The sequence below is a fragment of the Pempheris klunzingeri genome, chromosome 4 (assembly GCF_042242105.1).
Source record: "Pempheris klunzingeri isolate RE-2024b chromosome 4, fPemKlu1.hap1, whole genome shotgun sequence".
NCBI classification, from domain to species: Eukaryota; Metazoa; Chordata; class Actinopteri; order Acropomatiformes; family Pempheridae; genus Pempheris; species Pempheris klunzingeri.
In genome coordinates, this window is record NC_092015.1 from 10,096,801 (window position 1) to 10,122,899 (window position 26,099).

The window sequence follows — 26,099 nt, forward strand, 5'->3', positions numbered from 1 at the left end:
ATGAAGACTTACAGGTGAGTCCTCCACAATTGTAGTTGTAATAGATGCTTTTTCCTGATATTTCATTACCTTGGGTTATTTTTATTTATGATATATTGTATAGAAAAGACTGTACTGTAATATTTATTGTCTTACTACAATAATGGAGATTAATAAAGTAATTTTGTATCTGGATTCATTGGGTTTTTAAATCAAACTTATATTTTATATATTCGATATAATTTTAGCGTCTTTATCAATCGGGAGTGCCAGTCACTTTCAAATTTTCTTGCAGGCTATGTTTATGAGGAAGTACAACTAGTATTTTCACTTTGAAAATTTTCTTGGTAATTTTATGTCAAGGAACTTTTTTCTTCCTGAAAACAACTGCATAGATTGTGAGTAGATAAGTTGAAGTTCAAGTTTCATTTTTTTTCTTTTCTAAAGTGACTGCTATGTTGGATAATGGGCTTTAGTAACTCTATTACCTTTGTTGGCTCGTCTCTTATGTACAGGACGGTTGATCTTTGGTCTTTGACGTCAAATTTGGCCATTTTTGAGAAGTTTCCTTTAAAAGCAGTTTCCTTTGAAATGAGATAGTGAATGGTTTGGTGTCCATTGTTTTGCTGCTTTATCACAGGTTCACGGTCATAACAATGAGGCTGGTTATCCTTGTTTGCCAGCTTGGCCTCATTCTGAGGACTGAGGCCCAGATACCAGAAGAGTGCATTGTCAGTGATACAAACAGAGCTCCAGGTTTGTGGCATTTTCTTTGATATGTTTTTTTAGTAGCTGTTACTTTATCACTTCCATTGCAGTTTGATTTACTTCCTACCTTTTATCTCCCCCAGAAAACTCGGACATAACGGTGGTCTGTGGCACTGAGTATATGGACCTGAGCATCTACATTTGCCCAGTGTACCAAGCTCGTTACAACGAGTCTCTGATGGTCCTCAATAATCAGCTCAACAAGCCTGGTTGTACAGGGGCTGCTGACTGGAGCGTTGACCCACCAGTCCTAAAATTCAGATTCCCCTTAAATGAAAGTTTAATCACATCCTGCAATAACAACTTTAAGGTATTCTTCACAATTGCTTTATCTAATTTTCTGAAAGGTGTAAGAATCAATTAAGGCACTTTTTATTTGATTTGATTTATTTGAAGATCTCATACTCTGACAGGTAATAAGATTTTCCAGTACACAAGGATAGGGATAGAGCAATGTGGTAAAAGTTTGATTTTGGTACATACAATAACCAAGGATTGGAAAGTTATTTTATCTTGAATGCCTGCATCTAAGAATACATCTGAAAATACATTTAAACTGATTTCAATGAAATATATGTTTCCTTTTCAATAGATAATCAATGAGGTTGGGACTGGACAATTTGCTGACTTCTCAAATGTGCAGTTCGTCAACATCTCTGGCACTGTGACCTCTATAGACCCCTCTGCGGGTATGATCACCTATCGCCCACAGATCTTATACAAGTTTTCCTGCCTCTACCCGATGCAGTATCTCCTGAACAACACTGAACTGGGCGTGTGAGTATGTCATGTGACACCCTAATAACTACAAGCAGCACTGAACTACATTTTGATTGCGTTTATTGATCATGTGAATTTCTTCTCATTTAATACAGATCAGGTGTGAGTCTTGCCATAAGAGACAACAATGGTAGCTTTATCAGCACACTGAGTATGCAGCTCTACCAAGTAAGACCTGCTCTAGCTTTTGCAATTGAACAAAGACTATTTTTATTTTTACATTGTGAAACTTGATTTTGTTGTCACCTTTCCATTAAACAGGACGACCAGTATGAAGAGATGCTTACAATCCCACCAACAGGACTCAACCTGAAGACCAAGATTTATGTTGCAGTTAAGGCTACCAATCTAACAGACAGGTACTTACAGTTTACAGTAAAACACAAGTTACACTAATAAGAAAAGGCATTTAAAATCCACTTGTCTGTCCATGAAGGTTCAATGTGCTGCTGGACAGATGCTACGCAACAACAAGCCCATATCCCGTGCTCTTCTCCTATTATGACCTTTTTGTGGGGTGAGTTGCATGTATGTAACTACAGTAGGCTATTCAATACTTTCTACATAGTCTGACACTCTTACCGTACATCAGTATATCTTTGTGCCTCCCCAAGTGCAGTCACACTACCCTTCTCTTTTTCTCTCCAGGTGTACACGTGACGCACAAACTAAAATTGAGCTCAATGGGGAATCTCAGAGTGCACTTTTCTCCTTTGAGGCCTTTAGATTTGTGGAGCACAAAAATCAGACAATTTCTACTTTCTACCTCCACTGTGTCACCAGACTCTGTGAGGTGTCTACGTGCAGCACATTAAAGCCTGTGAGGAGACACCAGAGTTTCTTTAAGAGTCCTAACCTTATTTAAATATATCATAAATTGGCACTTTACTGCAGTTAATGTTTACATCAGAGTTTCAATTGTCTTTCTTCATTTGAACAGAGCTGTGTACCTCCTCAAAACAGAAAAAAGAGAGATGTTCATGATGAGATGGCCAACACTACAGTCAGCTCACCTGCAATTGCTGTGGGAAGACAGAGCAGTGGTGCGTCTTTTGGGCAAAATATAACAAAGATATCCCTCCATCCTATCATGATGATATTTAATATGTCGAATGAAAATAAAAATGCTGAAAGTAAGCAATTTTCAATCTGACTGGGGAAATCTGTTGTGTAACACAATATACGTCAGTAATTGGGATGTCTTTTTTGACAGTGATTTGTGTTAAAATTTCTTTCTTACCAAGAGTTAGATGAGGAGATCGATATTAATCTCATATGTGCCACACATGAAGCAAGAGCCAGCAACCCGCAAGTTTAGCGCAGAGTAATAACTGGAAACACAAAGACCATTTTTACACTTTTGTACAGAGTAATCATAAAAGCTAATTATTCATTCTTTAGCTTCAGAGGGGCTAGCAGGTGGACCTTTAACCTTTGGACAGAGCCAGGCTTGCTAGCTATCTCTATGCTGTGCTGACAAAGCCCACAGAGAGTGCGCTATGCTTTGAAACCAATTTAACCTAGTGTCCGAACCGTGTTATTACAACAGTGGAATCTGTCACATCAGGCCACTGATCCCATTGTGAGAGAAGCATCTGTAAAATGGTGTCACAACCACTTGTTGTTGTTTCACCATCAGAATTTGATCCATTTGGTACAGTAACATTTAGAAAGTCTAGAAAAGCCCCATGGTTGAACCATTTTATCCCCATTCGACTTGGCAGAGGGCTAAACTGGAAGCCAGCTGGCTTGGCTAACTCTATGGGGCCCATAATCATGCATAGTATGTTTCATCACCACAGGGGAACTTTCATAGGAACGAACAGAGCCCAGCCACCGATGTTGTATCCAGGTCTCTTTATACATCCAGACTACTAGCAGCAAGCTTCTCATCTAACTCTCGGCAAGAAAGCAATTAAGCGCATTTCCCAGAATGTCAAATTACTGGTTTAACCAGTAAATATTATCAATAATAACATGGAAGTGAATCTCATCAATCACTGACCACAGTTTTGTTTCAATTTTTCAGGAAATGCTCAAACTCTGTCGGCTTCTCACGGTAAGAGGCTGCGTTATATGTGACGTTGTGAATGTACAGCAGTAAAATTCTTTGATGAATTACTTTCTTGGTCAGCAGTAAGTAGTTAGCAACATTAATAGGAACACCCAATGTAATATTGTCAGATAACTTCATGCCCTTCTTCTTCCCTGCTCACACAGACATGTCATCTGAGAACTACAGCAGCCCTGTGGTGGCTGTGATTGTCTGCATCGTCGTCCTAGCTATTCTATTCATCGCCATGGCTGTTTACTTCGCGTTCTACATCAGACGAAGAAAACCAATCATTCAGTAACATTTGGTAACATCCCCTGACTGATAGTGGAGTCCCTTCACCTGTCTCCCAATCTGCCAGTTTAATACTTCATCATCTACAAGGCGTGCTGCAGAGATAGAAAAATAAGTTATGAGAAACAATAGTCAAAAATGTCATACTGCCACACAGCTATTTAGCGTTTCCATTTCACAAACGGCATTAAAACAACTTTATAATCATTGTGAATCACATAGTTTACTAATGTGGAGATGAGGGAACAGAATCTGTACAAAAAATTGTGTATTATAATTAAGTGTTAGTTTTAATCATGTTGTCAGAGTCGTATTGAAGTATTTAATGAATGGTGTCATCCTTTGTAATCAGTTAGAAATGGTATAGAAGTGTTTTCAATGAGAAAGATGAAGAAAGTACTCATGTTTTACTCTGATAAAACACACCATTAAACTCTTCATTTTGACTGTCTCTTATGGCTTTATAGACTGAATTGGAGAAATCTAACAGGTTGGTGTAAATGATGATAAATGGTTGATATAAGTCAAATTAGATGTTTATGAACTGAAGTTGTTGAGATATTTCAATCTGGAGATAGCAGACAATAGACATTAGTACAAAATACTGCATTGGTGTTATTTGCAAAGCAAACCTGGACGCTGGACACATGAGGCCATGGCTGTCATGACTGCTTTAGGCTATACATGCACACTTATGCATGAGCACCTGATTATAGTTAAAAGTGGGAGTGCATGATAAGTGATGGGCAAGGGGAGGCATAGCAGGAAGATTTTCCATTTAACACCTGAAAATGCCATTTCCTACAATACAGAGCCTTTAATAATGACCAATAAAGCTGCTCTCAAATTGTACGTATTGCATATATTTCATAGTCATTTCAAGGCTACTTCACCCATTTGAACATGCAGTACCAGTCAAATGTTTGGACACACCCTCTCACTCAGTGTTTTTTCTTTATTTTCATGATTTTCTACATTTTACATTAAATTTAAAGGAACACCTGTGGAATTATGTACTGAGCAAAAAGGTGTTAAACAAAGCAGAACATGTTTTGTATTTTAGATTGTGACCATCTCTTGCTTTGCTGACAGCTTTGCACACTCTTGGCACTCTCAATCAGCTTCATGACGTACTTTACCATAGAATACTGCACATTACCATATGTTATTATGGAATACCGTGCATTACCATACATTAACACATGTTACAGTACATTACCATAGAATACTGTACATTACCATAGAATACTGTACTTTACCGTACATTACCATAGAATACTGTACATTACCATAGAATACCATACATTATCGAACATTACCATACGTTAAGCGTGCCTTGAATTTTGAACAAATCACCAATAGTGTCACAAGCAAAGCACCTCCACACTATCACTCCTCCTCCTCCATGCTTCACAGTGGGAACAACACGTGGTATCATGGTACCATTATGGTAACGTACAGTAAGCATAGAATATTGCACATCACCATACGTTAATGTATATTGTATAATGTATATTGCCATAAGTTATAATACATTACCATATGTTACCGTACATTACAGTGGAATACCGTACGTGTCCATAGAATACCATATGTTACCCTAAAGGGTCACAGCTGGTTCATAGACACAATTCATGAATACAGTAAGAATAAATAAAGTTATCCTCTTTACCATCACTATGTGGCAGCTTCACTTTTCCAGTAAACCAGTGTATTTCAGTGAAATTGTATTATGGCTTGTATCAAAAGATGCTGAGCTACTAGGGATGTTACACCTTATGTAATAAACAGCTGATTAATGTTCACATGTAAAAAATATCAATGGGCGTAAACGTTTCCAACATTAATCTAATGTCTTCAATACCCAAGTTTGGCATGTATTGTTGTTGAGTCTGAGTTCATGTTACTCTTTGTTTGACTTTGAAGTTTCCTCTTTCATCTTTTGTTATTTGTTCGCCAGTATAAATGGAGAGATCTGGAGACATATAGCCAGATTCAAAATGAAGGCTTACAGGTGAGTCCCTCGAATAACTGAGCAATCTTTTTCCATGCAGTATAAATACCAAATAATGGACCTGGGTTTAATTCTCTGTTGAATCAATGGAAAAAAATATTTACAGACCCAGTGTTGCTTCTTGATTCCTTAGGAACCAATGCTGATTTTTACTAAGCACTTTAAAACAAATTTAACTGTAATCAACATATTTTGCTTGATATGCAATTTGGTCGACGTGGAGACTATGAAAGAGTGCAACTATAGAAACATTTCACTTAAGATGCAACTGAATTTAATGATAAAACAGACCTACAGGTTTGTGGTATTTTCTTTGATATGTTTTTTTTACTTGCTGTTACTTTAACATTTCCATTTCAGTTTGATTTACTTCCTCCCTTTTATCTCTCCCAGAAAACTCGGACATAACTGCGGTCTGTGGCACTGAGTATATGGACCTGAGCATCTACCTTTGCCCAGTGTACCAAGCTATTTACAACGAGTCTCAGATGGTCCTCAATAAGCAGTTCAACAAGCCTGGTTGTCTGGCTGCTGACTGGAGCGTTGACCCACCTCAAATTCAGATTCCCCTTAAATGAATGTTCCATCTCATCCTGCAACAATAACTTTGAGGTATTCTTTACAATTGCTTTACTTAGTATTTGCAATGTGCATATTTTTCCCTCCATTTTTTTGGAAGATCTCATACTCTGACAGGTAAGAAGATTTTCCAGTAGATAAAGATTTTAGAATAGTACAGAATCTATGGTGCCAGGTGGTAAAACTTTGAATGGATTAGCATTATCTGACAACTAAGGATTGAATCTTGAATGCCTGCATCTAAGAATACTTGAAAACTCGTTTAAACTGATTTCAGTGAAGTTTACATTTATATGTGTTTCAATAGATAATCAATTAGATTGAGAATTTGCTGACTTCTCAAATGTCCAGTTCGTCAACATTTCTGGCACAATAGACTCTGTAGAGTCTGATCACATATCGCCCTCAGGTCTTGCACAAGTTCTCCTGCCTCTAGCCGATGCTGTATCTCCTGAACAACACTGAACTGGGCGTGTGAGTATGCCATGTGACATATTCATCATGTTGCAGTCCAGGTTGTATACTCTCACCCAGCTCCCCGTGACCCTCAAGGTTAAGCGGTATAAACAATGGATGGATGATTGCGGCCCTGGCTTCTGATTGGTTAAAATGTAGATACATGTTGAATGTTCTCCTTAGATTGTTAATTGAAGCTATGGAGTCTTTCTGTAATGTATCTAAAATAAGAAAGCTTCAGTAAATAGTTGACCGAAGTAGATGGATTACGGAGTTTTATTGAAGCACAAGTCAACTAAGCATAGACTCTATGGCTTAAGTGGGTATTTTCAAGAATTAGATTACAAGTCCACAGCCGAGGCCTTATTTTCCCAGTGAGCTCTTTGTAGGGTAAATCACATGTTTGTAACCACAATATAGAATACCTTGGACTTGCTCTGACACTCCAAACTCCAAACTAGCTCTTTGTACTCTCTCTTCTTTTTCACTTTAGGTGCATATGCAACGCACAAACTAAGGCGGAGCTCAATGGGCAGTCTCAGAAGGCACTCTTCTCCTTTGAGGCCTGTAGACTTGTGGAGCACAAAAATCAGACAATTTCCACTTTCTACCTTCACTGCGTCAACAGACTCTGTGAGGTGTCGATATGTAGCAGATTTATGCCTGTGAGTCACAGCAGTTATTTCACACTCTGTTTTATCACAAAAATATGCGTCGTCTTTAGTTTTTTTTGACATTCCATTTTTGAGCTGGTTTTACAAAAGTGATACAACTAGTAAGTAACTCTGATGGGTAAATCATCACAGTCTTGAGGCCTTAAGATAGTCATCCAACGACAAGACATGAACCAATACCAACATTAAAAACAGTTATTATATCTGACCTATTGTTGATAGTAGCCATACGACAGGTATATGATAAAGTTTTCTTTCTGCCATTCGCATGGGCAAACTTAACTATAACTTCATTGGAAGCAGCAACAGAACAAACACTTTTTTTTTTTCTGGAAAGTTGTTTAGTTTTAGATTTGTTTTTTAAATTATATCCTTTTAAGGAAAGGAGCATTGTAATTTATTCTAACATGTTCTAACATGTTCTAACACAACAAAGCAGTGGTGTTGTCACTGTCACAGAAATTTGATCAGGAACTAATAAGCGAATCAATAGAAGAATTGGACTGATGAGCAGAATCGTTAATGGAATTGGTGTCAGCAAAATATTGTCAATTTCCATCCCTGTCCATCAGTGCTGATCATAGTTACATAGTTACTCTGTTCTTGATGGCTATAATCTGCGCTGAGAGTGATGTGTCTTTGTGCACATATGTGCCTGTATGAGTGGGCTGGGACAGTATGGTGAGTAGAGTAGTTTTACAAACTTGTCTTAGATGGACTACTTAGATAGTCTACAGAGCCCCGTGGGCCAGTTCTGATATGCAACATTTAATACTAGGCACGAGGAAGTATCATACCATGGAATGTTTCTCTTATTCCTTTATCACACAGGCACATCACCCCTTAGCTCATACAGCAACTATTTGTTTCTCTGTCTGAAAATCATCCGCACCAACCACATATATCTCACTGGGCCACAGCCACCTTGGAAGATTGCGGATAGGCTATTTGGTAAAAAAAAATTGAGAAATTTAAATTCAGACATGATGAGGGCCCTAACTGAAACATTACGGCAAAGAGAGTGAAGAGTTGGTACCAAACTGACAATCCATCAAACAGTTGTTGAGACACTTTACTCAAAACCACAAATGTGAACCTCATGGTGGCGCTAGAGGAAAAGATCAGTGGGATTCTTCCTTCGGGAGCTATGCCTTTACAAAGTTTGTGCTCATCTAGCCAGGGAGATTTTGAGAGGTTTCGCAGGATGGTTGAAATGTTTGACCTGAAGCAGCTTCTTTCCAGTCAAATGCAGCACGTTATTCAGACAGTCTGTAGGTTAATCTCTGCATTACCACGGACATTTATCAGAATTTGCTAAATAAACAGAGTTGTTAAAGTTGTTCTGCATTTGATTTATTTAATCCAATTTTCGGTTAACATATTTAGGTGCAGTTCATCACATGTCAGAGATGCTGTCAAATTCATTTAAATCTATAACAATACTGTCAAAATAAGTGTTAATAAGATTTTCAGAAGATACAGCTGCTAAAGGGAATAAAGGGTCATTTTGAATAGTTTGAGGTGACATAAGAGAGATAAGAGTTGGCTATATACTTTAAGGATGGGTTTCTTAAAGATCCAGTGCAATGAAAAATAGATTACCCAGTGTCTTGGTCACTCACTGAAATGCAAATTATAAAGTAAGGTGATGTAAAATCTCTGATTTTGTGCAGAAATGTTCCTTCTTGGTTTCAAAGTAAAGTTACCTTGTTGTGGACATTTGAATAAAATCCCTTGAGATACAATAAATAAACACAAACATATTTTCACTGCAAAGCACATTTTTGTACTGATTATCACACCTCTTACCTCTGACTGTTGAAAGCTGACTGAGATTATGTCTTGAAGATTTGGCTCTGGATATTCACATAGTAGACAGGCAGAGTCAACAAATTACTTTAGAAAACAAAATGTTGGACCTTAAACAGATTGTGTTGTGTTGGAACAACTGTGGGTACTAAACTCCTTAATTCGTTTTTAGAGGGTTTGATTGTAATGTGATCAATGTATGGTTTTCTGGTTACATTAGAGTTTGCCTCAGAGCTGATTTTTGTCCAAAGATATTCATTGTTAAACACCCTTAAATAGGCAAAAGCCAACACACATACCAGCGGGTGTTTTCTTTCCTTCCTGAATAAAAGCTCACAGTTGTGTTGGTCTCTCCAGAGCTGTTTTTCTGATATTATTTCCTACGTTTCCTTGGCCACCCGTGGGGATTCACAATGTCACCTTCTTTAGGAAATTGCTTTGTTTGGTAGCACTGCAGGTTGCTGCCACATGGGTGATTCCAATTTTTCACTTCAGTGACGTGTATTTTATTTTTCAATGAATTTTTAAAACCCTAGAAAGCTTTTTCTGACTCTGTTTAAATCAATGCACTGGACCTTTAAGACAGTTAATTTAGGCTACCTCTCAAAAATATACCGTCTTCGCAGTATGGAAATTTATTTTACTTTTATTCATTTGAAAGCAGTTTTTGCAGAGTTCAGCGTTCTTAATGGCAGTATGTCCTCCACCCATTCATTCGGGGCAGCCTTCATGCGCTCCCATAGGGACACCTCATAGGGAGTTGAGTCCATCCAGTCCACCACTGCTCCATAACTTCTGCCTACAGGATGACATACAGACAAATACAAGCATTAAAGCACATCTATTCATTCATAACCTGCAGTGGTGTAAAATAACTACATTTGACAAATTTTGAGGTACTTGTAATATTAAGCTTTTACCAAGGCAGAACTTTTTACTCACCTTGATAAGCCACAACATTAAATTGCTGCTTACACATCTTTGCATCAGCATTAATAATCTAGTGATGTCATTTTTCTGCCTAATAAGAATTTAAGATAATTTTAGTACATTTTGTCGACAAGACTTCTCCAGGATATTTTTCACATTCTTGTATTGGTACTTTTACTTAAATAAATGGTCTAAATGCTTCTGCCACTGTGCTCTGTTCTGTATTAATTCACTACCTCTGCATTCTTTCAGTATATAAACTGAGTTCAAAGCATAAAAAGCTAATTTGTTATTTTGGGTTTTCCCATTCATACCTTTGTATGATGATCACCTCTTTGGAAATGGATGATAGGAATGCCTAAACCTTTTCTTCCCACATCTACATTTATTCATTTGGAGAATTTTTTTCAGTTTTAGCTTTTCTTTCACACTATTAAGGTTGTGTATTGTTTATGTGATCATCCACCGTTAGATCATTCACAGCAGTGGCTGCTGCTGTTTTTCAGACATGTAAAAATGTTTGAGCGGCTCTCAGTCTCAGACTTTTTATTGTTCACATATATTATGTATTAAAATAAGCAGCTATGACTCCTTTGACCATCAGTCTCCCTTTTAATGCCACTGCAACTCACTTTTATAGGTTCTAAATCAATAGTTTTCATATCACATCAACTATGCCACAGTTTTTCCTCTGGTTTATATATAAAAAACACGTCACTCCAGCTAATGTACACTACCGTTGCATGGGTCAGATGTTTTATATCTGTTTGTGCATTTTAAAATGAGTTGGACATCTCCCATCAGTACCTGTTCCAGGTCCAAGCCTCAGACCCCCGAGCAGGTTGCTAGCTAGCCTGTCTCGGTCCCATACAGTGAGCTCCACACAAGCTTCTGCTAGATCACTCTCTCTGATGCCATCGTATACCATTGTGTGGTTAAACACTGGGTCTACCGTCCTCCGCAGCACACGAGTCTTCTGGCGACTCTTCCTGCTCGTGTCTGGCAGCACAAAGCTTCAGATGAGAGGGAAAAGGAAAACGTGTTGACTCATAGAGCAGAAAACTTCAATCGATATCCTCAAAGGAATAATTTGACATTTTGGGAAATATGATGTATGATATAACACCACTCTAATGAAACTATCATTACGGCCAGGATAGGGTTAGCTTAGCTCAGGATGAAGACTGGAAACAGCTAACCTGACTCTGTTCAGGCAACAAAGTCCACCTACCAGCACATCCAAAGGTCACCAGCTACATCTTGTTTATTTAATCAAAGAGTAAAAACTGTAATTAGTTATTTTACAAAGAGTTAAGTGGAGACACTAGTCCCACACTGTAAAACCATAAATGGCTGTTTTTAGACTACTGTTTTTGTACATATGAAGATATAACATAATGAGCTTTAGCACTGGGAGGTAATTTTTTTTTTCTAACTTTTGGACAGAGCAAAGCTTGCTGTTTCCCCCTGTTCCCAGTCTTTATGCTAAGCTAAGCTAAGCTGCTGCTGGCTGTACCTTTATCTTTAGCTTTCAGAGATGAGAGCAGAATCTATCTCGTCATCTAACTTTTGACAGGAAAGCAAATATTAGTCTTTCCTAAAATGCAAAACTGTTTCTTTGCACATACCACTTCACATATGGGTCAAGGGTGGCCCTGATTAAAGGCAGGTTCTTGCATTCTTTCACCCAAATGTGGACCTCTCCAGTGTTTGGACCCTCCTTAGCCAATCCTTTGAAGAGGAAATAACAAAATATAAAAAAAATTTAAAGCACCTTGTCTTTAGAACGAGTGGAAATGCATATAATTAAAATTTACATTATATAATGAGGAGTTCTTTTTAAATAATAGAATAAAACCATGTGCCGACCTTCACTGTGGGTGATCTGTGGCATGAAACGTATGGCTAGTTTCATCTCTCCTCGACCATTTGATGGCGCTAGTGTGGGTGCAGTCTGAAACATTTGACAGAGTATACCTTACATTACACAACAGTAGACCCAAAATCCGTCATGGATCTCCAAAATTCCTTTGTGCACAGGTTATACAATATCTACAGCACACGTGATATAACCAGCTCAAACACACTTTGGGGAAATGAGCAGTCGGACCACGTCCTTAGATAACCTGCTGTTATTTGATGAAAAGACAAGTGCAGCAGATAAAGCAGCCTATGTGTGTGTTTTTGTTCTTACCCTTGCTTTCAGGGCTAAATTGTTCATCTGGGTGTGGTCAAAGTCCCACTTGGAGAGGTCCACGTCTACCTCGCCAAGGAAACTGTTCCTACCAAAGGTGTCGTGATGCCAAACGGACAGAATGAGCGTCTGCGTTCTGAGGTACTCCATGCGAACACGATACTGTAAGGACAGGGAAGAGCTAGCTGCTTTTGTTTGCTGATTTCCACGCATGCCAAGTATTTAGTGTTACACTGTGGGAAAGGTTTTTAGAACAAGAGGCATTTTATCTGCCGATTCTTACTCTGAGAATCTCATTGAAAGCTGGATTTAGTGTCTTCTTTTTTACAGATGTTTTCCTCTTTCCCAGATTAGCTTTGTCAGGAACCAGGTAGCTTTTGACATACCTTAAATACAAAAAGAAAGCAACAAAATACTTTACCTGTTAGAATATACTGTAAGTATATAATACCATGTGGGAGTAGTCACAGATACTGGCAAAGTTCTACTTCTTTTTACGACTTTTAAGTGTTGGAAGAGAGATTTTACATTTGAATTCAAACCCTACTATCCACATGAAACATGATTTTTTTTTAATCTGTATTGTTTGCAATGCTGTTGTTAAGCAAGGTATCAGAAACCTGGATACTGTTACGCCAGAATTAAGCTTCTCCCTTCTGTACTTTACGGCTGTTTCTTTTATATTTGTGTGTAGTGTGTAGTTTTCATCTCCATTTCAAATTCCCCTCATGATTAAACTTAATTCAGCAAATCATGTTCCATCATGACGATGATCAAAAACAGAATAAAGCTCAAAACCGGCCTACAAGTGTACATGATAAAAATGCCGATTGTCTTTCAGATTTCAGACACATTAACAGTCATTCATTTCACTGAACAGAGAATAAACGCTACATGTTTATCCTAGAATATGATTGTAGAATATTTCAGGTACAGTACTCACGGATCTGAGCGGCCCCTCTTTGGGTCGACTGCAGCCAAGTCTCTGCACTCGCCCACAAAGATGTGAAACTCTCTGAGCCTCTGAATGTAGTTGATGGAGAACTGGATGTTTCCCTGAACCTCTACATTCCCGAAGTCCCCGCTGTACATGGTCGTCACACTTCCACTCAGCTAGGGGCGTACACGAACAAGTGGGCAAACATTTTAATGTTATCAACCATAACTCCAATCATTACATTCATTTTTATTGGACAATTTGTTAATTGTGTGTTTTCTGAATCTATCTCTTGAAGATAGAGGTAAGGGACAGAACTAATTAGTACCACTTTAAGTCTGTTTACAGGTGCTACTGCAGTGCAGGATGAGTCACTGTTGGTTGGACCTGAAGACTCCTGGTTACAAAATAATTAAAAAAAAACATCTGGGGGCATGGAGTTAGAAATTAGTGAGCTTACCAGACCTCAGTAGCCTGCTTCTCATTTCTGCTTGTGGCCATACACTGTATAAAAGAAGTGGACAGAGCTTCTGGGTCTGAAAAGTGAAGCCAATGCAGAAGTGCCTCAAACCTGCATTCTTTATAATGGCCAGCAGGGGGCGACTCCACTTGCTTCAACAAAGAAGTCTGATTATATGGGAGTCCATGAGATAATGATCTTATTTCTCACTTGATCTATGACCTCATTAAACACTTTAAGGTCTCAAACACTAATTTCAAGTCTTCTTCAATACAGCATCATGTTCGTATTGTAAATTATGGTCCCATTTAGAGTGAAATAAACAATAAAGCAGGGTAGGGTGGGAATTACCTTGTGACCAACCAAAGGCAGGTCATGCTGTAACTTAACCAATCAGAGGTGCTGTTTGTGAAATTAATTTAACTTCTGGATCCAACAAACTAATGGCTGACGTCACAGTGGCTACGTCCACTTCTTATGTGCAGTCTGTGGTTGAGGCTAGCAGCTTGAGGCTACATTAGGATCGCACTTCGATCACTGACCAGACAGCTGGTGGTTCAGTTGCATTGTGGGTAGCGTAGGCATCGGATTTTGAAAAGGAGGAAGAATGGTTGGAATACAATCTTAATTCCTTTTTTCTCCAACTATCCATTGTGATTCTGTTGTAGGGGTGCAATGCTAAAGGTAGAGTGCTCCTGTAATGGTTGTGCTTGACCATGTGGTCCCTCCTATGGGGCTAACGGGGTTGGAAAGGTTGGAAAGTGATACCACTCATGACACAAATAAAGAATATTGTGAATCCCTGACAATCACAATTTAAACTTAAAAGCCAACAAGCAGTGCAGTTTAAAGGAATAGTTCAGGTTTTTTTGTTTTTTTTTAACTAGGGCTGTTTGAGGTACCTATCCACCTATCCGTTAGTGAATTACTTACAGAAAATTGCATTTAGCTCACCCTCAGTTTGGAGTATGCAGGAGTCAGCAGAAAAAGATATCTTTGCCACTTAAATTTTTTTTTTACCAAAAATAAATCAATTTTGATCAATTTTGCTGAACATGGGAGTTTGCTGTGTTACTATTGTCTCAACCGATGAACTAACACACTTGTCTGGGTCTGACCTAACCTTTTAAATCACCACAATAACACAAGCAGGCAAAATTACAGTTTTTGCCAATGGGGTCTGGTGGATTTGAAATGAGCAAAGAGATAGAGAGGACTAGAAAGGGCTGTAAAGCAGTGAAAATATTTTAGATATAGTGTAGACTTGATAGAACTGATATTGATTATCTAAGGTCGACCTGTTTTTAGATGGCTAACCCCGTCCACATCTCTGTGCCAGATCTGCTGCCAGCTCCTCAAAACTGGAGGTGTGCTGAACGCAATCTGTAAGTAATAAGTATGGATAGGTGCCTCATACAACCCACTTAAAATAATCCAAACTATCCCTTTAAGAGAGCAGTGTTTGAATGTGAAGCTGCTGCTGTGTGTGAACATACAGAGGACACAGACGCCATGCCAGAGGAGCTGGTGAGGTTAGTCAAAGAGTTGCCCATCGTTAGTCGTCCTCTGTGGTAACTGTCCTCACAGGTGGAGTCAGTGTCCCTGCCAGCATCCTGAAACACAGACAGCAGGCACAGAGAGCTCTGTGCTCAAGGATGCAGAGCACGCTTTGACCTACTGCACTAAAATGCAGGGGCGGTTTTACCTCCTTCTGTAAGAACGAAGGAACTGATTTGCTCATCTTCTTCAGGTGCTCTGGATCCGAAAATAAGGACGAGGAGGGTGACGAGATGGATGAAACTAAAGATTGGACACAAAAGACACAAAATCTTAACTAATGTACCAACATGCTTAAAAAAAATATCCACAATGAAAAAGCATCACGCCAATTTTTACCATCACTAATGCGTCTCATGTCAGCAGTTGGGTCTTGCCTTCTTTCTTGTCCTGTGAGAAATAATGTAAATACATCACAGTCACTCAAGCTTCTTCTCGTCCATCTGCATACGGGCAATTTGACTTGGAGGTTGCGGACATACTCACGTGGTGATAGGGATGCTGTGATGTCCTCCATACTTTTCGCCAGATTTTTGGGCCGTGCTTCTGCTCGCCTCAGTGCTTTCCTTACAGGGTTTCGGTCCTCATCATCATTCTCACCTAGAGTACGTTTTAGAGCGAAAAAGCTCTATTCAACTGTGTGTTGGCTTACAGTAGGGACTGCTCTTCATGCTCAAATTGGTTGATGAACTATTGTGCAGACAGTATATTTCACAGCAGACAGTCTTTGTTTTAAGTTAAAACTTTTTGTAAAAACCAGACGTAATAAGTTGGTATTTTGAGCTACGATGTGAACTAAAGTAAGCCTAAGACAACAATTATTTTCATGATTGATCAATGTGCGTTTTTCTTTCTCAAATAACTGATTAATTGTTAATTGTATAAAACATTGTAAAATATCATGTCAAGTCCAATCAACAGGCCAAAACCCAATGATATCTAACATGTTAACACTAAGAAAAGCAGCAAATTCTCTCATTTGCGGACCTGGAAACAACAAATGTTTGACATTTTTGCTGAAAAATGACTTAAACCAACTCAATTAACTGACTAACTAGTGCAGCTTTACTTATAATTAGTACACAGAAAATGAAAATCAAAATGTTTGTGTTAAGCTGTGTATGAGAAGTTCATGAATACACAAACAGTGTGAAGTCAAGACACTCCAAGCAGCAAGTATAAACTGAGATTTAAAGCTGATAATGAATGGTACTTCTGACATGTATAGTGTGTGCTGTTTTGTTAGGTGTAGCTCCTGTTTCAACATTATTAAAACGCCCATAAAAGAACGCTGGCATCACACTGCTCAAGCTGTTTTTATCTGTGTGGTGTCAGTAAAGTCAGAGCTTTCTATCACCCAGCCCACAAATTAAACATGGGCAGCTGACTTCAGGTACACACAGTGTTTACAGAGATTTGCTCCTGCCAACACAGATAAACCAACACGGACATGATATCAAGGATACTGCTGGACACAACCCGGGGAGACATATAATCTGTCTGCAGCAGAAGTTCAACAGCTTCAACACAGATATTGAGACAGACATTGTGAATCTTATGTATACTTGAAATTTCATAAAACTGAATGCTGACTATAAAGGTGACCTATGTGTTCATTAATTCTTGGCCTAAACTTGATTTATTTCCAACATTTACTTTCTGCTTAGTAAAATGTTAACGTTCTATTTTAGTTTCCAAAGTTAATTTCATTCTCTCTGTTGTAACAACTCAGCAGCATGAAACTGCTTTACTGATTAGAAGAATCTTGATCTACTTTGAAGAAACTTTACAAAAATTGAAGGTTTGTCTTTCTCTAGAAGTCATTTTTTTGTGTTTTGTGATACTGTGTCAAATTATTTTGTTACTTTTGCTACTTTTTGATATGTTTTATTTTGTTGAAAAATGATGTATATATCTGCTTTATAAAAATGAATGAAGAAATACTAAATACCAAGTTTTTTTTGCCTTTACTTACAGTAAAAACAGTTTGTAATTTATGTTACTCTGTATAAAACTGAAGTTGGTGCTCACGGTTTGAACTGTTCCTCGAGTTGGACCAGCTCTCTGACGTGCTGCTCACAGGTGACTCCTGACCTGTGTCTGAACTGCTGTAGTTTGACCTCAGGGGACGCTGATTTAGCTTGCTGCCCCTCCTGCTGTAACGCTCCTCTGAGCTCACAGGAGTGCTGGCCCTCACCAGCCCACTGAGGTCAAATTCATACCCAGACTTGCCCTCTGACCCCTCGTCCTTCACTGCCGGGGCGAGGGACGTGTGGACGCTGGTCTTATCAGTCATGCCCAGGTAGTGCCGGTAGTCTCTAGGAACATAGGCCCGTGCACGTAGAGTCGGGCTCTCGCTTTCCTCTGGTGATCTCCTTGTTGTGGCGCCTTTTTCTGAGTTCTGCCTCTGCTTTCTGCTCTGAGAGTGGACAGGGCTTGCGTCCATTTTAAGCTGGCTTTGACCTTTTTCATCGGGAACACTCAGAGCAAACATGCTGGTGGTGCGACGCATAGAATTTCCACGACTGCTCGAATTGCTGAAGCTGTCTTTTCTGCTTTTAGGAGAGCGGGTCTCTTTTCCTGAGCTGCTTTGTGGTTTTGTGGATTTCTCCTCTCGATTCGAGTCTTTTGAGCTCCTTTTGGACTCTCTCTGCGGGCTCAGCTCAGCTGTCGGATAACTAGACAGGTTGTTTTTGCTGTCATTCGCTGCTCTTGACCCCGTCTGTCTATCATGAGGCGACTTTGATCGATTCTGAGGAGACGGAGATGATTTCATGGCAGTTGGTCTTGTTTTCTCGAAAGCAGCTGATGCGCGGTAAATCTCAGTGTCACCACACTTTAACTCCTGAGATGAAAGCTGGGCACTTATTGGCTCTTTCCTTTTGGGACTTTTGGGTTTGTCAAAGGAAAATGATCCCTTGGTATCTGACGTGGCCTCGTCCCAGAAGTCACGCAGAGTGTTAAATTGTGTTCGGCTTGTGCCCAGACCAGCGGACGACTTTTCTATCCTCTGATTCAAAGGAAAAACAGTAAAATTTTGATGATATCTATCAGAGTCCTCCTCATCGCTCTCTGAACCATTTCCAATTGACCTCAGGTCGTACTCCGACTTAGTAAATCTTTTATTCAGTTTTGCCTGATTTGCACCACGAGTGGCTTTACCCTCCCCAAGACCTTTAGGTTTGCCTGTGTAAAATAAGGGCTTGTTCTTCTCCTGCTCCCAGAAGGATTTGAGCTGCTTTATCCTCTCTGCAGTACACTCTTGATGTGGTAAACCTTGTCTGTTTGAATGAGGGCTGTTGCTTCTTTCTTTGTTCGACGTATCCTCCTTACGTTTAGGAGACATGCTTGGTTGCGTGCTTTTATTATCCTCACTGTCTCCCTTCTTCACATCTTCGCTTGAAGCTCTACACATTTGTATTCTGGAGGTGACTTGTATGTCATTCGCGCCTTGCTTGTGGTCCTTATATGAGCTGTTCCTGGACAAATGGGGATTCTCAGAGTCTGGACTGTCCCTTGCTTGGAGATCAGTATCCAGCTGAGATGCAGGAATAGTCTTGGAAAGTTCGACTTGCTGCAGTGTTTCTCTAGTTTGGAAAATACTGTCAGGTTGTGGATTTGGTTTAAATATGGAGACATTCTCACACTCCGGACTCTGTCTGGACTGGATGGATGTCCTTAGCTGTGGACTAAGTCTGGTAACGCCCAAAACCTCTGTGTCTGAACCTGTTCTGTCAGCTACTTGGGGATTGGCTGCTAACTTTGAATAATGTGAGTTGTATGTTGGGTCACTTAACAGATGGTCTACCTCCTGGTTATGACTTAAGTGAACACTGTCTTCCTGTGGACTGATTACCAGCTGTTCTCTTTCATTCCCATCATTTGAGGTGTACTTATCATGACTCTCCTTCCCATTGTATATTCCTTGCACAGAGGGCATATCACACTCTCTGTGGGGTTGGTTCACATTCTCCTCATCTTTCTCCGCTGAGAGGTGAGCAGGTTTTGGTCCTTTGTTGCTGGGTGTGATTGATTTGCTGATAAGTATTTTTGGGCCCATGTTGCTTTTCTCCCAGAATGATTTGAGATGAGAGATTTGGGGTGGTTGGCTTTCACTTTTATTATCTTCAACTTCCAGTGACCGCATTCTTTCTCTTGTAACCTTCTTCACTTCGTCTTGTGTTTCGCTCAGGTCCTTGTTGCCTGTTCTGTCTGTTGCTCTTAACTCTTTAGCTTCACCGCTCTGCCTTTGTATGTGACTTCTCTTCATTTCAAGAGTTTCCTTCTTTCTATCACTTATAATATCCCCACCATCTTTTCTTAGAGAATCATCTCCTCTTAATTTGCTGCTTTCTACATGTTTGTCAGAGCTCTTTTTGGTCTCTGGACCATCTTGATCATTTAGCCAATCGCTGCTGTCTATGCTGCGGCTGAACCAGTCCAGCACCTTCGCGATGGAGTCCTCATCACCAGTGGGACTGGTGGTCTGAGTGGATAATTTAAAGATGTGTTTCTGGTTTGATTTCTGTGTTTGCTGTTCAGACATATCAATGAAGTTGAGGTCATAACATACTGGAGGATCAGAATCTGAAAAAAAAGGTATGAAAAGAGATATAAAAACTTTTAAGAATATAGTCACAAAGCTATTGTTTTTGCAGCCAATTACAAGTACTGGCGTATGTGCAAGAAAAATAGCCTGCAGCAGGTTTGCCTACTCTCCCAGGCACCCACTTTTTTATTAACAAGAGCAAGAGTCAACAGCCATGTTAGCTGTACTGTTGGTGGTTGAAGGCAAATTATATGTTGACCTTATGGTAATACTTTAAGGAAAGTTAAGAATCACAAAAGTTAATTCATTTCATGGCATCTAACAATTTTTGAGACTTTCACTAAAAGGTGGTGCTAGAAGAAAAGTCAAGCGATCGCCAACGTTATTAGGATATATCATCTGGGAACCATGAATTCTGCACCAAATTTTGTGCCTATCTGCCGAGCACAAGTACGTCACTAGATGAGTAAAAACTTTGACCTGCTTCTGGTACTTGAGAAAAAGCCAGGGGGTCATCACACTCAGTAGGACTCATCCTCAAGGGACCATGAAAATCTGTAAATCAACTGAATAGTTATTGAGCGGGTTTTTTAATCCTGCTCCTGTCATTAATCCTGTGACTATTATCACCGACACAATTTAGTTCCACTGATTTTGTGTCCTCTCCTGTCCCACAGTAAAAATTTGATGCATCATAGCATTTCAATGCTGTGTCCTACCTAAGATGTTACTGGTGTTATTTTCAGTGACTAAATTTTTCTCCCCTGATCCATCTGTGCTTTGTGGTGCTTTTATGAACTGTTATAGCAAAACAAAGGGGGGGCTGGCATATGCAACAAGGGCCCCAAATGTGGACTCAAACTGGGGATGATTTTTTTAGAATTTCTACTCCAAATGTGCACAGAATCAGATTGATAGAAACACTTTGAGTGGTTTCTTACCCAGGGTCTGGTCCCAAGAAAAATCTGACAGGACATGAAATAATTCAATAAATAAGAAAGTTATTACTGTTTTTCACTTTTTTGTGAAATACTGCTCTCTTTCCCTTCTTCAGACCTCTAAACATCCTTAAGCCTGCCAGCGCTGCTACTGAACTCACCCACAGTGCTTTGGGGTAAACTCAGCTCTTCCTGCCGCATTGCTGTTCCAGCACTGCTGTTGTTTCCTCTGTCTGAATCCTGAATGCTGCCGGTGTGCAGGATGACAGCGTTTACCGCTGCATGATCTCGTTGCGTCTGATCACCATCGTCTTCATCGCTCCTCTGTGGGATTTGTCTGTCAGTGGACGCATCACTCCTGGTGTACGTGGCTGGTCTGAAAACGTGCAGGTTGTGAGTTGCAGTGGAAGGATGAGAGAGTTTGATTAAAATGTTTGGGTGGTTGTGGAGTCGACCACTGACCTGTCTCTTGTTATAGAAGAAGGTGGGTTTCTTTCTCTCTCCAGACTGGAATTAGACAAAACCTGAGATACATCACAGAGGGGCTGCTGGGAGTTTTCCTCTACAGATTTGGATGGCGGTGCAGATTGAGATGTTACACTTTTCTCAGGCATTTCATCTTGGCCCTGGGTAGAGCTTCCACTGGACCTTTGCTGGAGGCTCCGTCTTGGGGCAGGAACCACCCCTGCTGACCCCACCTGAGCGTCTAACCCCGGGCCATTGCTTTCTGTCTGACTGGAGGAACGTCTTGAGAGAAATGTCCTCTTCTTTGGCACTGGCCTGAACCCTACAGAGGAGCCTTCTGATGTGATGGAGCCCCCTGAAGTCTGACTGGCCTCTCCTGTTGGGTGGCTCCTCAGGGGAGATATGGGCTCTGAGGGAAACACAGAGGGGAGGCTCGGTCTGATATGCCAACAACATTGTCCCATTATAGATTCAATACCACACTTAGAACATTTGTGCAAATGTCTGTTTTAAAATTTCAAATCAAACCTGTCTCAGACGACTCCTGGTCCCGACTGGTTGGCATGTCATTCTTATTTTCAGGTGGCTCAACAACAATGAGGGAAGCACGGTTGAAAGGGTTGTGCCTTGGCTTGAAGGAAAATGACTGGAATTAATGTTTTGCATTATAATACCTGCAATATATCTGTAACCAAATTGCTTTAAAGAAAAGAGAAAAGTGTACTAAAAATGGCTGTTTTTTAACACATGTGCGTACCGTTCTCGGGGAGTGGACCGCTGAATTAAGATTCTCTTTTTCTGCATCACTGCTGGAAAGACAAATTAAATGTTTGGTTAGAAAAAGGTGAACAGACATACAAGCACTATAGAGCACTATGTTCTGGCAGCAAAACATCTCAGCAGCAAAGCCTGTGTTTGCTCTCAAAAGTATACTGTCGTGTGGATGACTGGAGCTTGCTGACTCGTAAATAACACTGATATCAAAGAGAAAGATGTCGACCCAACCTAACCAACCACAGTATCAAAGGAGAAAACACTGGATGAGATAAACTTCTGGAATATACTACATATATGTATATAATACAGGAAAGCAATTGTGTCAGTAATGTATTGGTGCACTAATAAAGCACACAAACTACAGTGCCAACCTCAGGATTATCAGATTGCAAATAGAGTTTAGACAACTACATTCTTGAGTCTGTATGTTTAGGACACCCACATGAAGTACAGAAGCTTGGCCAAATCAAATATTGTCCCCACTATTAGGTATAAAATGTTAACACAATGTGTGTGTTAAATGTGTCCCAGCTGTGGCACAAAGTTACTTAAATATACGTTTTGTGGTTATATTGCCAAGTTTTAGTCTGATGGACAAAATATCCTCCACTGAAATGATTGCACACTGTAGGAAAATAATAAAAATATCATCATAAGCAAGAAACTACTGTGGTTCCACTTCAAGACAACAAGAAAGAAACCTCCTGATCCTTTCTGTGGAGTTGGGTTCCAGAAATAACACTGTCACATCTCTTACAGTAATAATACTGAGAGCTCTGCTGAGTTAAACTGAGTGTTGAGTGTTTTCCTTCAATACGTCAAACCACATTCTGCACTGTTATGAGCAGTTAGCTGCTGCTGGGCTATAAAACAGACATGTTTCCCAGTTAGCACCACCTTTGTTTGCACAGGCTGAGTCACAAGACACCACACACACTGCACTCACTCAGAGCGAGAAAGGGAGAGATGAGAGCTGCGAATTTATTTCAAGTTATACGGAATTGGCGCTTTGTAGTAGACTCTGATCACAATTAACACACTCAACACTGCGACACGGTAAATGAGAACATGAAAATAAGACAGTGAAGGGGTTACGGACAGACAGATGGGTAAATCTGTGAATTAAACAATGGCTGTGTACTTGATCTCCTGCGGCTGCTGTGCTTCCAAACATCTGGCAGGTTTTGGCGGAGGGGCGATGTCTGAGCTTCGACTGGTGGGTGTCCTGGATCTTTCAATTCTAAGAGATCCTTCTGTAGCAGGAAGGGGGGAAGAGCCCAGTTACAGTAGTCTATGAATAACAATCAAAATACAGTTTTAAAACGCTGCATTATTTCGATCTCAGGCAGATGTTAAAGTTGAACTCTTTCACAGCCCAATTTTTGACACACAAACTGTGCCTCTTTACTCTGATACGCAAAACCAGCTGTGCAGGCGTCAGTAGTGGCCAGCGTAGTGTGGGAAAAGGTCGGATTTAACATTTGTTTTACTCTGGGCTATTTAATCCTTCTGGACAGACAGTAGACATCTGAGGGCTCAAGAAAATACCTCTGAAGATGTAACTTGCTGCTGGATAACAGGTATGAAAATAAGGTTTGTGACAGAATCAGAGTACAGAGAGCACAACATGGGTTTTTAATACAAGCTCTTTGTCGACAGAATAGAGCGAACACACCTAAACCAGCTTTCTTCTGTTTCATGGAAGCCAGGATGATTTCTGAGCCATGAATCTTGTCCATGTGCCTGCGAGACTTGGCCTCGTAAAACCACTCTCCAGTCAGGTATTTCCGCTTAATGTCCGCCTGTGATCCACTGCTCAGTATCTTCTCCAGTTTCCTGGAGCAGAAAACACAAAGGAGACATGTACGAATGCTTAAGCCAGGGGTTCTTTCCTGTATCGCCATTCATTGGGTTTTTATGCAGTAATGTTAATCCTTGCTGAGGTTATTTAAAACACATCCGATATTGTGCCTCTCCAGCCCAGTGGCTACAGAGACGTCACCCTCTTGTGAATGAACAAACGCAAGACAATGCTCACTTTAAGCTGCGCTGAATGGAGAATCTGACACCGTCAGATTTGAGTAATCTCTAAATATGAGGTGAAATATAAAGCCAGGGGCAGACAAAGAGGAGGAAGACCGCAAAAGGGTGTTTTGAAGACGCTCACGCCACCTGTACAAACATATTGCTGCTCAAGTGGAGAAAGTTTTGTTTTAAATTTGAGTTGGAAACAACTATATGAATATGACGATGCACCATATATATATTCCTTCTGTTTCTCCACTGCTCCATTATCAGCTTTATATAACAGTTGCACATGATCTACCTAAGGAAGGAATTCGGAAAAAACATTTCCATCAAGTTACAATTGAATCAAAGGCATTCGACTCATCTTTCCTCTTGATGGAGAACCACGGCGGTCATGTGAAAAAAGGGTAGCACATTATTACAGGCTGCTGGCTTAATCCTTTTACACCAGGCTGGTCGAGACACAGCGAGCATTCAGCCTCCCGCTGATGAAAAACTTGGCCGGCCAATTCCATTACACTCACAATGAAAAGCACATTGTTTCATTACATTCTTGACTCTTGAAAATGAAATCATCTCCAAAGAGTTTTTTTTTTCTTTTCTTTTCTTTTTTTCTGATGGTTGACATGCATGGTTGCATTTCGATTGGGAAAGAAGAAGTTGCACCTTTTGTTTCGACACATGGGAGGGGTCAGAAAAGATCTGAGGCCTTCTTGTTTGCCTTGAACATACACTGTGAGGAATGTTTGACCCCTCCCAAAGGCTCTAGGAAAAGCTCAGGAATAGCATCAGAAGAAGAAATGAGCTGAGATGAGGCTGTATCAGGATTCAGCCATTGCCACTTTACCCTATGTGGTCATCACGCTCTTCACAGGTCAGGCGTCTCTCATGATTGGGGCCTTTAACGGTTTCTATTCCTGTCCGTCAGAGCAGCACGATGCTCCACCACGTGTGGACTTCAACTTGGCTGTAATCTAATTGCCCATCTCACATTGAGGCTTCTCAGCGATGGAGGCAGCGTCTGTATCCGGCCAAGCTGTTATTGTGTTATTCTATTATGGTCAGACAAGTATAATTCTGGCCAGTGTGTTTACTGTCCCAAAAAGGCCTCTTCTCACAAATCAGGCAATGGACGGGCTTATTAAATCATTTGAATGACATTAGCTAAATAACATGACATTAGCTTAAATGTCAGCCAAAACATTTCTGCTCATGTAAAATAACCCGAGCGGGATGCCGCAGACATGTCAAAATCTATTGTTCAAGGATGTTTTTCTGTTGCCTTTTGACAGGCTGACAAAGGAGGCGCATATTTCTACCTGATTCTCTCCTCCTCTGCCTTCTTCAGCTCGGCGTCCCTCCTCAGCACCGTCATTATCACCCCCTGCTCCTCCTCCGTCAGGTGGCTCAGGTCAATCATGGTTCCTCCTCCCGTGTCACTCAGCGGGCAGGTGTGTAAACACTCGGCAGCGAGGAACCACCACCAGCTGGGTCTGTTGCTGTCAGACAAATCATGTGGCAAATTAAAATGAACATTGTTACACCTTTAAAAGCCATGTTTTTTTTCTCTCACTGTTCCCAAACTTTCCAGCCTTGTTAATGACAGAGAAGTGAAGCCTGTTAGGAAAACGTTGGAAGAAATTCTTCTGGTGCAGAGTAAATAATAATGTCAATGAATCACACAGATTAAAACATTTCCAAGCAGTCTTGAGGTGTTGTTGCCTCACTTAACCGTTAACTAAAGTGACCTGGATGCTGCAGGCCTCTGATTAAGGACTGATTAATGCGGTGGCATCCGTCAGCTCCATTTAAATTAGAAACATCTGCAATCCTTGAAGCCGTTCCACCGAATTAGTTC

The 26,099-nt window shown here is 40.2% G+C and overlaps 2 protein-coding genes across 2 annotated transcripts; one reads left to right on the plus strand and one right to left on the minus strand.

The window, feature by feature from the left end:
* The first annotated feature begins 635 nt into the window (after positions 1-635).
* On the plus strand, positions 636-3,881 carry LOC139200532 (zona pellucida-like domain-containing protein 1). The gene is made up of 10 exons (XM_070829851.1): positions 636-735; positions 831-1,057; positions 1,340-1,524; positions 1,623-1,695; positions 1,789-1,886; positions 1,964-2,044; positions 2,176-2,347; positions 2,468-2,570; positions 3,557-3,586; positions 3,748-3,881. Exons 1-10 carry the CDS (start codon positions 636-638, stop codon positions 3,879-3,881), a joined length of 1,203 nt encoding a protein of 400 aa, XP_070685952.1.
* Positions 3,882-8,697: 4,816 nt separating this feature from the next.
* On the minus strand, positions 8,698-25,696 carry sytl2b (synaptotagmin-like 2b). The gene is made up of 20 exons (XM_070829432.1): positions 25,561-25,696; positions 23,889-24,049; positions 23,355-23,466; positions 22,194-22,245; positions 21,965-22,067; positions 21,434-21,845; positions 21,133-21,347; positions 17,516-20,071; positions 15,971-16,084; positions 15,824-15,874; positions 15,633-15,727; positions 15,424-15,540; positions 13,474-13,643; positions 12,814-12,916; positions 12,531-12,692; positions 12,206-12,290; positions 11,965-12,067; positions 11,144-11,349; positions 8,864-10,205; positions 8,698-8,769 (listed from the first exon to the last, which is right to left on the minus strand). Exons 1-19 carry the CDS (start codon positions 25,659-25,661, stop codon positions 10,057-10,059), a joined length of 5,067 nt encoding a protein of 1,688 aa, XP_070685533.1. The 5' UTR covers positions 25,662-25,696; the 3' UTR covers positions 8,698-8,769; positions 8,864-10,056.
* Positions 25,697-26,099: the final 403 nt, after the last annotated feature.

Bases quoted from the DNA above. Each gene is read 5' to 3' on its own strand.
- sytl2b (XM_070829432.1), bottom strand. From the start codon at position 25,661: ATGATTGACCTGAGCCACCTGACGGAGGAGGAGCAGGGGGTGATAATG. The intron at 22,068-22,193 runs GTACGCACATGT...TTTTCCTTCAAG, and splicing joins CGGTCCACTCCCCGAGAACG to CCAAGGCACAACCCTTTCAA. The intron at 21,348-21,433 runs GTCAGTGGTCGA...GCACGTTTTCAG, and splicing joins TCTTCTATAACAAGAGACAG to ACCAGCCACGTACACCAGGA.
- LOC139200532 (XM_070829851.1), top strand. From the start codon at position 636: ATGAGGCTGGTTATCCTTGTTTGCCAGCTTGGCCTCATTCTGAGGACT. The intron at 2,045-2,175 runs GTGAGTTGCATG...TTTTCTCTCCAG, and splicing joins TATTATGACCTTTTTGTGGG to GTGTACACGTGACGCACAAA. The intron at 2,348-2,467 runs GTGAGGAGACAC...TCATTTGAACAG, and splicing joins CGTGCAGCACATTAAAGCCT to AGCTGTGTACCTCCTCAAAA.